General features: G+C 37.2%; 1 protein-coding gene across 6 annotated transcripts in view; it reads right to left on the bottom strand.

The window, feature by feature from the left end:
• Positions 1-10988: 10988 nt before the first annotated feature.
• Positions 10989-17023, bottom strand: part of ZFP14 (ZFP14 zinc finger protein) — a 28087-nt gene continuing 22052 nt past the window's right edge. For 5 of the 6 annotated variants that reach the window (XM_086690991.1, XM_086690987.1, XM_086690988.1 and 2 more), the window contains one exon: positions 10989-16327. In XM_086690991.1, coding sequence (XP_086547117.1) covers positions 14961-16327 — 1367 coding nt within the window. In that variant the 3' untranslated portion in view covers positions 10989-14960. The remainder of the gene's footprint in view (positions 16328-17023) is intronic. The other variant, XR_015245140.1, reaches the window with a different exon arrangement.

Raw genomic sequence — 17023 nt, 5'->3', positions numbered from 1 at the left:
GGCCACTAGGTGGCACAGACATGGAACAGCTCTGAAGAGAACTACAAAGATTAAAAATTAAACTGAGGTTGAAGCCACAGCTTACAGAAGGTAAGCAGGAGCTTGTGGCCTGAAACTTACTGGGTTGATTGCCTGCTACACAAACAAAAAATGCTTTAAACGAGACCCAGAGAAATATAATAGTTAAAATGACCAAGATACAATCCAAAATTACTATAGATAGAATGAGGAAAATCATGTCATCTCACAAAGGAAGAGATAATAAATGACACCAATTCTGAGATAACAGGTGTTGGAATTAAGAGACAAAGCCTCTAAAGCAACTATCATAGCCAAACTCCAAGAACAAGGGGCAAATACACTTGAAACAAATGGAAAAATAGAAACTCTCTGAAAAGAAATCAAAGATACAAAAAATATCTAAATGGAAATTTTAGAACTGAAAATTACAGTAACAAAAGTTCACCATATGGGCTCAATATCAGAATGAAAATGATAGAGGAAAGATTAAGTGAACTTGAAAATTGATTAATGGAAATATTCTAATCTGTATAACAGAAAAAACAGTTGAAAGAAATTATCAGGAAGAAATTATAACAATTTCCACAATCTCCTCCAGAAACTGAAAGCATCAGAAAACTCTAATAACCCATTCTATAAGCCAACATTATTTTAATACCAATCCCAGATAAAAATATTATAAGGAAGACTACAGATTAATGTCTCTCATGAATAATAGATGCAAAAATTCTCACAAATAATATTTTAGCAAATCAAATCCAAAAATGTATTAAAAAAATTATACCATGACCAAATGGGATTTATCCTAACTGATCAACATTCAGAAATTAATTGATGTAGGGGTGCCTGGGTGGCTCTGTTAGTTAAGTGTCCAATTCTTGATTTCAGCTCAGGTCATGATCTCATGGTTCATGAGTTTGAACCCCATGTCAGGCTCTATGCTGTCAGTGTGGAGCCTCCTTGAGATTCTCTCCCTCTTTCTCTGCCCCTCCCCTGTGTGCATGTGCTTGCTCTCTGTCTCTCTCTCTCTCTCTCTCTCTCTGTCTCAAAATAAATGAATAAATTTAAGAAAAAATCAATTGATGTAATCCATCACATCAACAGACTAAAGAAGAAAGATTGTGGGATTTTATCAATGATACAGAAAGAGTATTTGACAAAATCTGACATTCATTCATGACAAAACATTCCCAGAAAATTAGGAGAAGAGAATTTCTTCAACTTGATAAAGGCATCTACAAAAACCCCACAGCTAACATCATATTTAATGGGGAGAAACTGAACGCTTTTTCCCTCAAATCAGGAATGAAGCAAGGATATCCTCTTTTACCAATCCTTTTCAACATCATACTGGAAATCCTAAGTAGTTCAAAAAGACAAGAAAATAAAAAAAAAGGTACACAGATTGGAAAGAAAAAATACAATTTTCTTTGTTCACAGAGGACACAATTGCCTGTACAATCCCAAAGGATCAACAAAACTTTATTCTTTTGTCTTGAATTGACCAATCCAGCCTTAGCCCAGGAAACATGAAGCACTCTGCCACAGACCCTAATACAGGCATGTGTCCCAGAGCCTATCTCTCTCTCTGTGCTGTGGCTTGACTTCCAACACAGGCCCTCAACGTGTGCTTTGTACTTTCTCCAGGACCTGTGAGTAATAATTTATTTCAGTTTCTCTTATAGTTGTTTCTTGAACCCATGGCTCACTCTCCAGCACCCTTGTGCTCCATTTAACAAATGTGAATTTGACAGATTCATAACAAAATCTAAGAAAATATGTACAGGATCTATATGAAGAAAACTATAAAACTGATAAAAGAAATCAAAGATCTGGGGGCACCTGGGTGGCTCAGTCAGTTAAGCATCCGACTTCAGCTCATGATCTTACAGCTTGTGGATTCACGCCCTGCGTGGGGTTCTGTGCTGATGGCTCAGAGCCTGAAGCCTGCTTCAGATTCTGTGTCTCCCTCTCTCTCTGCCCCTCCCCCCTCACACTCTGTCTCTGTCTCTCTGTCAAAAATAAATAAACATTAAAAATAATAATAAAAAAAAAGAAATCAAAGATCTAAATAAATGAAGAGATGATCCAGGTTCATGAATTAGAATACTCAGTATTGTGAAGAAGTCAACTATTCCACACTTGATCTACAGATTTTTTTTTTTAATTTTTTTTTTCAACGTTTATTTATTTTTGGGACAGAGAGAGACAGAGCATGAACGGGGGAGGGGCAGAGAGAGAGGGAGACACAGAATCGGAAACAGGCTCCAGGCTCTGAGCCATCAGCCCAGAGCCTGACGCGGGGCTCGAACTCCCGGACCGCGAGATCGTGACCTGGCTGAAGTCGGACGCTTAACCGACTGCGCCACCCAGGCGCCCCTGATCTACAGATTTAACACAATCCCAATCAAAATTCCAGAAGGCTACTTTGTAGATATCAGCAAAGTTATTCTAAAATTTATATGGACAAGCAAAATCCCCAGAGTAGCCAGAACAAATTTGTAAGGCTCACATTACACATTTTCAAGACTTAATATAAAGCTACAGTAATCAAGACCACAAGGTATTTGAGAAAGAATAGAAAGAATGCATCCATTGAACAGAATAGGTCCAGAAATGGACCCACACAAATACAGTCAACAGTGCTTTGACAAAGGAGCAAAGTCAACTTAATAGCAAAAGGATAGTCTTTGGGGGCATCTGGCTGACTCAGTTGGTGGAGCATGTGACTCTTGATCTTGGGGTTGTGGTTTGAGCCCCATGTTGGGTGTAGAGATTACTTAAAATCTTAAAGAAAAATAAAGGATAGTCTTTTTAACAAATGGTGCTGAAACAATTGGATGTACATCTTTAAAAATAAACACAGACCTTATATCTTACGGAAAACTTATTTCAAAGTTTTACCATATGTAGATGTATAGATGTATTTTTTACCTTTTCTAGGAAAAACACTCATTTTCAAAAGTAGTTTTGTTTTGCTGTAAAGATATATGTAACTATATGCCTATGGGGAGGTTTTTTTTTTCCCTTTATCTAAAGAAAACCAATGCAAATCATGTTGCCTGAAGATGTTCACTTTACTTAAATAGTAAGACATTTAAAACCTAAAATTTTCATTTATAAAATTATGGAAAATCAAAATTGTGTCATATTGTGGCAATTATTTTTAATAGCACCAGATAAGAAAAACTAAAATTTTATTGCAGTGAATGGCTGACATTTATGAAGATGGCCCCAAATTAGAAAGTAACAGAAGGTTCTTTAGTTGCAATTTGATTGATTTCTCCTTTTTAGTATTTATAAGCTTTACATTCTTTTAAAGGATATTATTCCGGGGCACCTAGATGGCTCAGTTGGTTGAGACTTAGACTTCGGCTCAGGTCATGATCTTACAGTTCGAGCCCCACGTTGGGCTCACTGCTGTCAGTACAGAGCCCACTTCAGATCCTCTGTCCCCCCTATCTATCCCTCTCCTGCTTGTGCTCTCTCAAAAATAAATAAATAAACATTTAAAAAAAATAAAAGACATTATTCTATGGCTGGGAATGGAGGGATAGAAAAAGAACTGTTAGGTAAGAGAAAAAAATTAATGTTTCTTAGTATAAAGGTAAATTGGGTCATTTTATATTGGTTCTTAACAGATTATTAATACACATGTACTAGGGTGAAAGGGCTTTCTCTGCCCATCTACTACTCTCATACAAATGCAATGGCCCAGAACTTCTTACTGTTTTAATCACAGGGCAGTTCAGCCCTTGCCAAAGAGATGTACTAATCTGATTACATTGCAGTTTATTCCCTACTCTACTGCCAACTCCCACTCTTCATCTTTCATTCAGTTATATGGGAAAGATCCAGGAAAAATTCAAGATAATGCCCTACTCCAATAGAAGTGGTAAGCTAATGGATAAATCAAACCAAAGTGAAATCCTAACAGGGGCACTTCCCTGGCTCAGTTAGTAGAGCATGTGATTCTTGACCTCAAGGTTGTAAATTTGAATCCCACTTTATGTGTAGAGATTATTTGAAAATACAATCTTAAGGGGTGACTGACTGGCTCAGTCAGAAAAGCATGCAACTCTTGATCCTGGGGTCATGAGTTCAAGCCCCACATTGGGTATAAAGATTACTTGAAAACTTTTTAAAAAATCTTTAATGTGAAACTATAAGAGAAATAATTGACATCACAGGCAACCTTAAAATTTTAAGTGACAACATAAAAAACTAAGTGTATACTATAATTACAATGATTTTCACCTCCCAGTTATTTATCCATTTGCCTGTTTTGTTTCCAGTTTTTGGCTATTGTAAATGTGTAATATATTCTTTCTTAATTGAAGTACAGTTGACATCTGTGTAATACATGCTTCATTGAACTGGGGAGATTCCCTGAGATAACTCTTTCAATATTCATCCCTTCTGTGAATGCAAAAGAAAAAAAAATCACTTGTGATAATTTACCTCCCTATTTAGTACAATAGGTCTTGCTTTCATTTGTAAACCACAATTTCACTATTATAGAGCCTGGTGGCTTTTGAGGGCCAGCGGTATCTTTAGAGTTCTTCCAGAATTCAGGCATGCAGAAATGTTATTAAGGGAAATGGTGATTTTTTTCAAGAGAATAAAGGACTGATTATTAAGCCTGAAACAATCTGTTAATGGCTTACAGCAAAAATGGAAAGTAATTAGTTCTCTGGTTTTTTTTTTTTAACGTTTATTTATTTTTGAGACAGAGAGAGACAGAGCATGAATGGGGGAGGGTCAGAGAGAGAGGGAGACACAGAATCGGAAGCAGGCTCCAGGCTCTGAGCCATCAGCCCAGAGCCCGACGCGGGGCTTGAACTCACGGACGGTGAGACGTGACCTGAGCTGAAGTCGACGCCCAACTGACTGAGCCACCCAGGTGACCCGTAGTTCTCTGTTTTTGATTGAACTAAAAAAACATTGTCATGGGTGATCTTAAGGCTTTAAGTGAATAAATGTACAACTTCATTAGTGTTGAATCCAAGTTAGCTTGTGGTCACTCAGTTAAAAACTTGAACTCTAAAAATACCCTGCATATCTTCATGCTAACATTTTTATTGAGGTTTTATATAGTTAAAATGTGTCAGTGTCCTCCAGCCAATTACCACCAGGAACATTCCTTATATTCAAACAAGCTGGGTTTACTGCTCATTGAAGCAAACGGGAACAGACAATATTGAGTTTGTGTTTATTAATTTAGAGAAGGTTTAAGGAAATGGGCTTTGTTCTGGATTGGATGTTGTCAGGAATCAGGTTAATTCCATAACTGCATATCTTAATAAATCTTTTCTATAAGGAGAGAAGACTAAAGGAAGGTTAAAATGGTAATTGGTAAAGAAATGGCAGTCATTTCATATCAGATAAAGGGTTAGTATCCAAACTCTATAAAGTTTTCAAACTCAACACCCAAAAAGCAAAAAATCCAGTGAAGAAATGGGCAGAAGACATAGACACTTTTTCAAAACCATCCAGATGGCTAATAGACACATGAAAAGATGCTCAACAGCACTCATCATTAGAGAAATACAAATCAAAACCACAATGAGATACCACCTCACATACCTGTCAGAATGGCTAAAATTAACAACTCAGGCAACAATAGATGCAGGTGCGGATGTGGAGAAAGGGGAACCCTCTTATACTCTTGCTGGGAAAGCAAACTGGTGCAGCCACTCTGGAAAATAGTATCCAGGTTCCTCAAAAAGTTAAAAATAGAACTACCCTATGACCCAGCAATTGCACTAGGTATTTATCCAAAGGATACACAAATGCTGATTTGAAGGGGCACATGCCCCCCCAATGTTAACAGCAGTGCTATCAACAATAGCCAGATTATGGAAGGAGCCATTGACTGATGAATGGATAAAGAAGATGTGGTATATGTATACAATGGAATATTACTCAGCAATCAAAAAGAATGAAATCTTGCCATTTGCAACAATGTGGATGGAACTAGAGTGTATTATATTATGCTAAGCAAAATAAATCAGAGAAAGACAAATATTATATGATTTCACTCATATGTGGAATTTAAGAAACACAACAGATAAACATAGGGGATGGGAAGGAAAAATAAAAACAGGGAGGCAAACCATAAAAGACTCTTAAATACATGGAACAAACTGAAGGTTGCTGGAGGGGAGGTGGATGGGAGGGATGGGCTAAATGGGTGATGGACATTAAGGAAGGCACCTTTGGGATGAGCACTGGGTATTATATGGAAGTGATGAATCACTGGTTCTACTTCTGAAACCAATACTACACTGTATGTTAACTAACTTAAATTTAAATAAATTTAAAAAAATAATTTAAAAAAGAAGTGGCAGTCATTCGTGCTATCCAGGAATATATTTAGCGTTCTGTAGTTTGAAAAATGTTCATGTTTTGTCTGTGTTTAGATACGATTACAGAGTAATTTTGTTTTTGTCTTGGTCCATCAAGGTCACAGAACTGCATATCTAATGTCGATGTTATGTGAAATCACTTATGATCAACAGGAAAACACCAAGATGTAGTTAATAGTACCAGGCTACCTCCCACATATCAGCAGCAGCTTTTCTCTTTCTTAAGTGCATAAAGAGCATAAATCTTAAGTGTACAGCTTGATGTCATTTTATCAACTTTATTAAGTTATATACAATGAATTACACTCATTTTAAGTATACAGCAAAGTTTTGAAAGGTGATACCCATGTAACTACCATGACAATTAAGATGCAGAACATTACCATTGCTTGAGAAAGTTCTTCGTGGCCCTGTAGTTAACCTCTCCCACCATACCTTGTTCCAGACAACCACTGATCTGCTTTCTGTCACTGTAGATTAGCTTGCATTTTCTGGAATTTCAAAAAAAAAAAAAGGAATCATACAGTATTTCTCCATTTGTGTATTGCTTTTTCACTTAGAGTGCTTTTGGCATATGGTTTTATTTCTTGTGGGTATATTTCTTTTTGGGTATATTAACTAATTCCTCAGTTAGTTGTTAAGTTTGTATTTTACTCTATTAGAAATTGCTGAGGCACCTGGGTGGCTCAGTTGGTTAAGCATCAGACTTCAGCTCAAGTCATGCTCTCATGGTTTGGGAGTTCAAGCCCCACATCAGGCTCTGTGCTGACAGCTCTGAGCCTGGAGCCTGCTTCTGATTCTGTGTCTCCCTCTCTCTCTGCCCCTGCCCCACTCATGCTCTGTCTCTCTCTCTCTCTCTCTCTCAAAAATAAACATTAAAAAAAAAAAAAAAAGAAATTGCTAACCTGTCCTCAACAGAGGTAATTTCATTTTACATTCCCATAAACAGTATTGGAGAGTTCTATTGCTCCATATTCTCACCAACACTTTGTATTGTCAATCTTTTCCCCCTCCCCCACCCTCAGCCTGTACTGTCAATCTTTTTAATTTTACCTATTCTATTGCTTGAGTTGCAGTCTCTCATTGTGGGTTTTTGGTTTTGTTTTTTAAGTAAGCTCCATGCCCAACATGCCCAACTCATGACACTGAAATCAAGAGTTGGATGCTCTACTGCCTGAGCCAGGTACCCCTCATTGTGGTTTTAACTGGCATTTCCGTGATAACTAATATGTTGAGCATCCTTTTGTGTGCATATTGGCCACTCTTGTATCTTCTTTTTGAAATACCATTAAGACTGAAGGTTTTTGTTGTAGGTCAGTATTTACCTCAAAAAACCAAATAGGGACCAGAGAATGTATTGGTTCTGAATGTATTGGTTACTGCAGAGAAATAGTAACATTTGGGATACTGAAGAGGTAGAAGTCTTAAGACTATACACCTGAATAATGGAAAGGTAGAAGAACCTATTGTCTTTAAAAATATGATCTAAAAGACACGATTTTTAGAGAGGAGGGACATCTTTCCTGTAGTTGAGATTTGACCTTAAGACTTGCTTCAATAGAGACACAAAAACTTAGGGAACTGAGGAGAATCAATTAAAAACAAAACAAAACAGGGGGGGCGCCTGGGTGGCGCAGTCGGTTAAGCGTCCGACTTCAGCCAGGTCACGATCTCGCGGTCCGTGAGTTCGAGCCCCGCGTCGGGCTCTGGGCTGATGGCTCAGAGCCTGGAGCCTGTTTCCTATTCTGTGTCTCCCTCTCTCTCTGCCCCTCCCCCGTTCATGCTCTGTCTCTCTCTGTCCCAAAAATAAATAAACGTTGAAAAAAAAAAAATTTAAAAAAAAATAAAAAAACAAAACAAAACAAAACAAAACAAAACAAAACCCTGAATATGGGAGGCACCAGGGTGGCTCAAGTAGATTGAACATCCAACTTTGGCTCAGGTCATGAGTTCAGCTCATGAGTTCGACTCATAGTTCATGAGTTCAAGCCCTGCATCAGGCTCCCTGCTGTCAGAGCAGAGCCCACTTTGGATCCTCTGTTTACCTCTCTCTGCCCCTCCCCTGCTGTACTCTCTCAAAAATAAACACTAAAAAAAAAAAAAAAAAACAAAAAAACAAAAAAAAACACTGCCTGTGCCAAGAGCTTCCTTCTTCAAAAAAAAAAAAAAAAGAAATCTGAATATTGAATATTTAATAAGTGCTTCCAGATAGTTGGTTTTCATTTCTTTTCAAATGTCTTTATCAAAATCTCCTGCTCCTCCTACTTTAGATGAAACATAGAGTAAGAAGATAACCACCAAAATACTCTGGGATATATAGTTTGTAGCTTAGCAAATAAGTCTGGCTTAAATTTTGTGTATTGTGTGTGCACCAAAACCCAGGACGATGGCTTAAATCTGAAGTGGGCACTGGATAATAAAATGCTCAACTGTTGAGAGAGACAAGCTGGGCACAGCCATATGAAACAAACAAAAAACTTCCCATAACAGTATAATAATGACATGTTTGTTTCTATCCTTTGGTGTAATAGGATATTTTCATTTGTTTCCTTTTCCAATAATACTTTTGAACTGCTTTAGACATTATCTTTCTTATATATTGGTAAAACAGAATACAGGCAAAACATAAAATTCATTTTGACTTATAGCTCTGCTCTTATCAAGCCCATATTCTTGGTGCCAGGCCAATGTGATGACATCAAATACCCACTCAACAAAAAAGCTTTTGAGCATGGACTGTATAGGACTTTACTTGCAAGCAACAGCACATTTTCAGACTTGTAGATGATCTCTGGGACCCTGGAATGTCCTGCCTGAGAGGGGTTTCTTTGTTTGCTTGGGAGCTTTGGCCACCAGATAGTCTAGCAGTGTGAATTACGATGGGGCTTTGGGACACATCACATCAGTTGTGACCTCTGAAGGAACTGGAGACTAAAGGTATGAGCTCAAACCTTCAGAAGGAGCTGGAGACTAAAGATCAGCCTCATGGGAAGAATGTGATTGAGCCCCAGGAAAAACTCTGGCAACCAAAGCCTCAGGCAAGCTTTCCTGTGGGAATTATCATGTCATAACCAGGAAGAGGTAATGCCATCTCTGACTCCACAGGGAGAGGATGACTGGAAGCTCCACATTTGGATCCCTCCCACAGTTTTCCCTGCACGTCTCTTCCTGCACATCACATTAGCTGATTCTAATTTGTACCTTTTCACTGTAACAAAAATCATAAGTTCACTGTTTTCCTGAGTTCTGTGAGTTGTTCTACTGAATTACTGAACCCAAGAGTGGTCATAGGAAGCCCTGAATTTGTCAGGAAATTTGTATAATTCATCACATCAGAAAATTAAAGAAGAAACACATGTTCACACCAATAGATATTTAATGGCTTCTGGCAATGGCAGGGATTAAGTAAAAGAGGGACTGAGTGAAATTAGTTATGTATAACAAAGACTATTTATATCAAGAAGCATTACATTAAATGTTTAAATAGGGGCGCCTGTGTGGCTCAGTCGGTTAAGCGTCCGACTTCAGCTCAGGTCACGATCTCACGGTCCGTGAGTTTGAGCCCCGCGTCGGGCTCTGGGCTGATGGCTCAGAGCCTGGAGCCTGCTTCTGATTCTGTGTCTCCCTCTCTCTCTCTGCCCCTCCCCTGTTCATGCTCTGTCTCTCTCTGTCTCAAAAATAAATAAACGTTAAAAAAAAATTAAAAAAAAAAAGTAAATGTTTAAATAGATACATGATTTCCATTAAATTGAAAAAACGAGAGAATGTATCCCCCACTAATACTCAACTTTATTCTGAAAATACCAGCTACTGCTATGAGAAATGTAAATAAAATAAATATAAATATTGAGGGGACTTATTTCTATTTGCAAATACCATGACCACATGGCAGAAAACATAAGACTAAATATAAATAAAAAGAGTAAGATTATCTGGTAAGGTTGAAAATAAAACTATATCTAAATTTAAAATGTTAGCAAAATAATGAATGCCATAACATAGTTATAACACAAGACACCTTGATAGAAAACAATTCCAATATTTGTAAATGTGTAGTACCTGGAATATCTTACAAATCATGAAAAATCAATGAGATAATCCCAAAGAAATAGAAAAAATGCATGAATAAAAAAAGCACTGTAAGAAAAACGATTGGCCAATAAACATATATGAAAAAGATGCTCAACTCACTTAAAAACTTTTTTTGTGTTTACTTTTGAGAGCGAGAGAGACAGAGCACAAGCCGGGAAGGACAGAGAGAGGGAGACACAAAATCCAAAGCAAGCTCCAGGCTCTGACCTGTCAGCAGAGCCCAGCACAGGGTTTGAACTCATGGACCATGAGATCATGACCTGAGCCAAAGTCGGACGCTTAACCATCTGAGCCACCCAGGTGCCCAACTCATTTGTAATCAGAGAATTAAATGTTGAAACCAATAACAGAAGAAAATATGGATGCCCATTTCAATGATCAGAGGGATTCAAAATTAGTGCAGTGTTGGAGAATAATATGTATGTATGGCTGACCGTGAACAATTTCACTTCTAGATACGCACCTTAGATTCCTACACCCATTAAAGAAATCAGAAAATACACAAAATGATATTCAATATAGCATTTTTATTACAACTGAAAATGGTTTATGTCCTAATCACTATTTAACAGACTATTTAATCATGTTTAATATATACATATCAAGGACCAAGCTATAATCTTCTACATTCTACAGAAAAGCACTAACCCTCAATTCAAGCAGGAAGCTTTTCAGAATATGATGTGAGCTGCAAAGAAAAGTGTCCTTCCTTACCTCCTCCCGACACAATCACTCACCATAATGTCTGAAATGATGTCCTTGAAGACATTCATTGTGGTAATGGAAGCATCTACCAAAGTGGTTCACATTCTAAAGATGGTAAGAGATACTGGGAATGAGAATTCTACAATGAATTAAGTTTGAGATACCCTGTGTTAAGTAATCATCTCTTTACTATATCTTTTGACAAACTGATAATGTGTATTTGGATTTCCCCAAAGGTAGATTTTTTAATGCCTTGCTGAATTTACACATTTTCCCGAGAAATCGTTTTTTTCCCCAAATACCAAGGACTACTACTCCCCAAAACAAGCTTATGGAGAATGTTGGATTAAGACCCTACACTCTGTTAAACATTGGTCCCCTGCAGATATCAGATACTTGGGAAAGGCAACATATGGATTAGTCAAGACAGATTTTGTAATAAATTCTAAATATACCTTATTTAGAATTAAGATGGGTAGAATCTTCATAAACGAAGTTGGTCTAGATTTTGCTTTTTAGGAGCGATCTTCATCTAGGTTTGTATCAGGATTAACTGTGCGGAATTAATTGGTAGAATTTTGTGAAAGATTATCTATTCTTTAAAGCTTTTACCTATACAACTACCAGAGATTTTCTTAAACAGGGTGTTCATATACACACATTTGCTTGTTGGTCTATTTGAGTCAACTGTCATAACAGAATCCTACAGCAAAAAATAAGTAACCCTTTTGTATTTATGTACTAGAATACATATAGCACATATATACAGTATTACCTTATAATTAAAACAAATTTTTCTTGATAATCTGTAGCTATGCCACCTTTGTCAATATTCTAAATGTATTATCTTTCATTTTCTTTTTCTTAATTAGATCCTCCAGAACCTAGTCATTATTAACATTGGTTAAAATCTACTACTGTCTAATCCTTAATTTCTATTTTTAGTTGTGCTCTACTTCTCTTGTGTAGGTTTTATTTTTTTCTGTTTCTGGTTTCTTGACATAAATACTCATTCCCTTAACACATGTATTTATCTGACAGGCGTAGATAAGGTGAAGATGATGAAGACTGGCCCCACAAACGAAATTTCCTTAATGCATTAAAGGGGATGAATTTCTCACCGAACAGAATGCTGGTGACATCTGACAAGTTTAGATACACACATCTCATCAACAATCATTTCTAAGTCTATAAATTTCGGTTTTGATTTTAGAAATTTTATTATGGAAGCTTTCAAACACATTAAAGAAGTAGAAAATAGAATATATTAGAACAATGACCCCCCCCCCAAAAAAAAAACAAACCACTACCCTTCAGTAATTAACATTTTACTACTCTACTTCCCAACTCTCTGTGCCATTTCTTTTTCTTTTGCTGGAGTCTTCTAATGCAAATGCAGTATCTTACCATTTCATAAATATAGAAGTATGTATCTCTAACACTTAGAACCTTTTATTTTTTAATAACCACAATAACATTATCCCTAACAAAATGAGTATTTCTAAATATCATCTAATACTCAGTGCGTGTCCACATTTTCCCCAGTGTCTCCAAAATGTCTTTTTACATTTTGTGTAAACTAGGTCCAAGTAATGCCCATGTACTGAATTTAGTTGATAGGTCTCTTAGGTCTCTTTTAATCAATTAACAGTTGCCCTTACCTTTTCTTTTTCATATCACTCATTAAGTTGAAGAAATCAGATCATTTATTTTGTAGAATTTTACAGTTCTGGGTCTGCTTGGCTGCTTCCTTCTGGTGCCATTTACTTTGTTCAGCTATTCCCCAAATTCTTGTTTTAAAGAATTTGATTTAAAGGTTTGCTTTCTTCAGTTCATTGTTTTGGCAGTAAGGCTTTGTAGGTGGTGGTGTGTACTTCCTATTGCATTTTATCAGGAGGTGGATATTGTCTGATAGTCCCACTTTTATAGAGGTTAAAATTGATCAAAGGGCTCAGAGGTGGTCAGCTTGATAAATCCATTGTAAAGTTCTCACTATAAAATATTTCACTCAATAGTGTTAATATCCACTGAAGATCATTTTCTGGACCCATTATTCTACTAGGGAACTAGAAAATAGTGATTTTTCTAATCCTATCATTCTGTTTATTTGTAATGATTATTTAAAAAAACAAACAAACCCTTTTAATTTGATGAGCTTTTGGTGGCCCTGAAACTTGGTCCACATGGAAAAAGCAAAAGAAGTGCTCATTTTTCTCCTTATCAATTTTCAGGATGAGTTGGTACCCAAGCATCTTCCATTGCTGACCAAACTGTGTAGCTGTAACCAAGTAAACTATCAAACTACTAGGGGGATCATATCAAAAGACCCAACTCCCACTGGTTGAAGATGGGGCAATTTGATCAAACAGAAAACTGACTACAAAGGAAATGTTTTTTCTTTTATACAAGAGTTTTACACACACACATGCACACACAATATTAAACTTCCAACTGGTGAGTTTCCTGCCATCTTTTTAATAATTTCAAATTCATCTTTAACAGTGGTCAAACAACAGGGATTGCAAAACATTTACTTTTTGGAATTATTATGGGAAACTAATTCCGTATTTTTTCTGATCCTTCAACAGTTGTAATCTTAACCTCACCTTCATGAAATTCATAAGGTTTCTTTTAAGCATGAAATTACTGATGCAGCTCAAATGCTCAAATGATGAAGAACTTCTCACTTTCCATATAACGTCTCAGATTTTATCTGGAATAAATTATCTTAAGTTTAATTAAGTGCTGAGCAGTGACATGAGGCATTTCTACATTTACTACTTCTATAGTATATTTTTTTATATGAATTCACTAATACTAATGATAACGACTATAGATAATATTTACAGAAAACATGCTATGTGGCTGCTATTTTTCCAAGCATTAACTAATGAATCCTCAAGACAATCCTGTCACACAGTGTTGGCAGGCTGACTCTGAAATGGTTCCCACATTGTGGTATTCATACTCTTGTGTAATCCTCTACGATCTCTACCCTTGAGTGTGGGGTAGCCCAGTAACTTGGTTCTAATCAGTAGAGGACAGCAAAGGTGTCATTCTGGTGATTAGATCACACACGATTATAGCTTCTGTGATGCTAGCAGGCTCTACCACATTCTTGACTTGCACACTTAAATAGCAGCCATTTGAAGAAGCCCATGTAGCATGGAACTAAGGTCAGCCTTCAACCAACAGCCAACTAGAAATTGTGGACCTCAGTGCAATAGCTGACAACCATGTGAGGCTGAAAGTGGATCCCTTCCCCTGTTAGACCTTCAGATGAGACCCAACCCTGGCTGAAACCTTTAGTTTAGCTTTGTGAGACCCTAAAGGAGAAGCCCCAACTAAGTTATGTCCAGACACCTGACCTATAGAAATTGTGAGATAATAAGTATTATTTTAAGCTACTAGGTTTGTGGTAATTTATTATACAGCAATAAATAACTAATATACATAGGTACTATTATCACCATTTTACAAGTGAGCAAAATGAGGCACAGAAGTTTAAGTACCTTGTCCAATAACACACTGGTAATAAAGTGGTGAAATGGGATAATGACAGATAAGGCTAAAGTTTTTCCTACATTCATTGTATTATTCCCTCAAATGAATTTGCCAAAGATAAACATCTGAAAGGTGATGGAAGGCTTTTAAAGCAACATTTTTTTCCCAATAATATAAAATTTCTTACACTTAGTTGAAGCATGAAACAAATTTCTCAAAAATGAATTTTCTGATATTGTTACATAATGTACAATTGAAGGCCTTCTTGTTTTAAACTCCATTATGAATTTTCTGATGTTGAGTAAGGTGTGAATGTTGTCTAAAGGCCTTCTTACATTCCTTACATTTGTAGGGTTTCTCCCCAGTATGAATTCTCTGGTGTTGAGTAAGGAATGAATAAAGTCTAAAAGCCTTACCACATTCCTTACATTCATAAGGTTTCTCACCCGTATGAATACTCTGATGCTGAGTAAGTTGTGAGAGCAGTCTAAAAGGTTTTCTACATTCCTTACATTCATAGGGTTTCTCACCGGTATGAATACTCTGATGTTGGGTAAGTTGTGAGAGCAATCTAAAGGCCTTCCCACACTCTTCACATTCATACGGTCTCTCACCAATATGAATGCTCTGATGTGAAATAAGTTGTGAGTAACTACTAAAGGTCTTCCAGCATTCCATACACTCATAGGGTTTCTCACGAGTATGGATTCTCTGATGGCGAACAAGTTGCTGCCTTAGTCTAAAAGTCTTTCCACATTCCTTACATTCATAGGGTTTCTCACCAGTATGAATACTCTGATGGACAGTAAGTTGTTGGCATATTCTAAAAGCCTTTCCACATTCCTTACATTCATAAGGTTTCTCACCAAAATGAATTTTCTGATGTACTCTAAGGTCTGGACCACATACAAAGGCTTTCCCACATTCCTTACACTCATAGAGCTTCTCAGCAGTATGAAGTCTCTGATGTCGAGTAAGATGTGTACACTGCCTAAAGGTCTTCCCACATGCCTTACATTCATAGGGTTTCTCACCAGTGTGAATTCTCTGATGTCGAGCAAGTTGCTGATGCACTCTGAAGGCTTTTCCACACTCCTTACATTCGTAGGGCTTTTCACCAGTGTGAAGCCTCTGATGTTGAGTAAGTTCTTGGAGCACTGTAAAGGCCTTCCCACATTCCTTACATTCATAGGGCTTCTCACCAGTATGAAGTTTGTGATGTCGGATAAGGTGTGCACGCTGTCTAAATGCCTGCCCGCATTCCTTACATTTATAAGGTTTCTCACCAGTATGAATTCTCAGGTGTTGACTAAGTGTTGAGCGGCGAATAAAGGTCTTCCTACATTCCTTACATTCATACAACTTTTCTCCATTTTGAATTCTCTGATATTCAGCAAGAAAATTATGCTTTTTGTAAGTGGTCATTTTTTCAGAAGTAATTTTCACTTGCCCAAAATATCCCTCCTGTGGTTCCTTTTGCCCCTCAATCTTGCCTTTGCATTCCCAATCATTTCTAAAAAGGGAGTCCTGAAGACTGTAACTTTTAATTCTTTCCATTATCTCCCACTGGAATGAATATATTTCATAAATGTCCTTTTCTGGAGATAAAGTATTGGTCCTGTATCTGGACTCCAAATCTGAAAGAAAACAAGAAGGCAAACATACACTGTTTTCTTGTGACAGAAGAAAGCAAGCTTCTATAGAGAAATAAAAGGCACCTAAAATAATGCCTATTACAAGTGAATGGATTAGATATCTCTAAAACAGGCATTTCTGCTACAATACCACATATGTGTACTGAAAAAACCCCTTATCTTCTGCAAAATTACACACCAAAAAAGAGCTTATGAAGAAAACAGGGCTGGAGAAGACCACTCAAACCTATGCAACTTTATTGGCAGAGCACTAACAAATATAATAATTGATATCTTAAGAGATAACTCAAAAGGCAGCTCAACATGGCTGAAGGCCACTTCATGGATACTAAAATGCCCCCAAATAAAGTGGAAATGCTGGATTTCAAGTGCTGAGACATTGCAGTGGGCGGGGGGGGGGGGGGGGGGGGGGAGCCCTGAGCCAATGAGGCTACCATTAAGGTGGGAATAAAGTACAATGTAACCTGTCTTCAGCTAGAAGCCATGCAAGATTGATGGTATGTATCTCTGGGGAGACAGCCCTTGGTGCAGACACTTACTAATATTCTTCATGTAGAGGTGAAAGGGCATCCAACAATAAAGCATCAAGTTGAAGGCTTTTGCCTTTCCTGCTGAATGCTGTAAGTCTACTTTATTCTGGCTTCATTCAAGTAGGAAAATTGCCTGTGAACCAACTAA

Source organism: Puma concolor, chromosome E2 (assembly GCF_028749965.1).
Source record: "Puma concolor isolate L17-30 chromosome E2, mPumCon1.1.hap2, whole genome shotgun sequence".
Classification (NCBI taxonomy): domain Eukaryota; kingdom Metazoa; phylum Chordata; class Mammalia; order Carnivora; family Felidae; genus Puma; species Puma concolor.
This window is presented reverse-complemented; position numbering and strand designations above follow the sequence as displayed.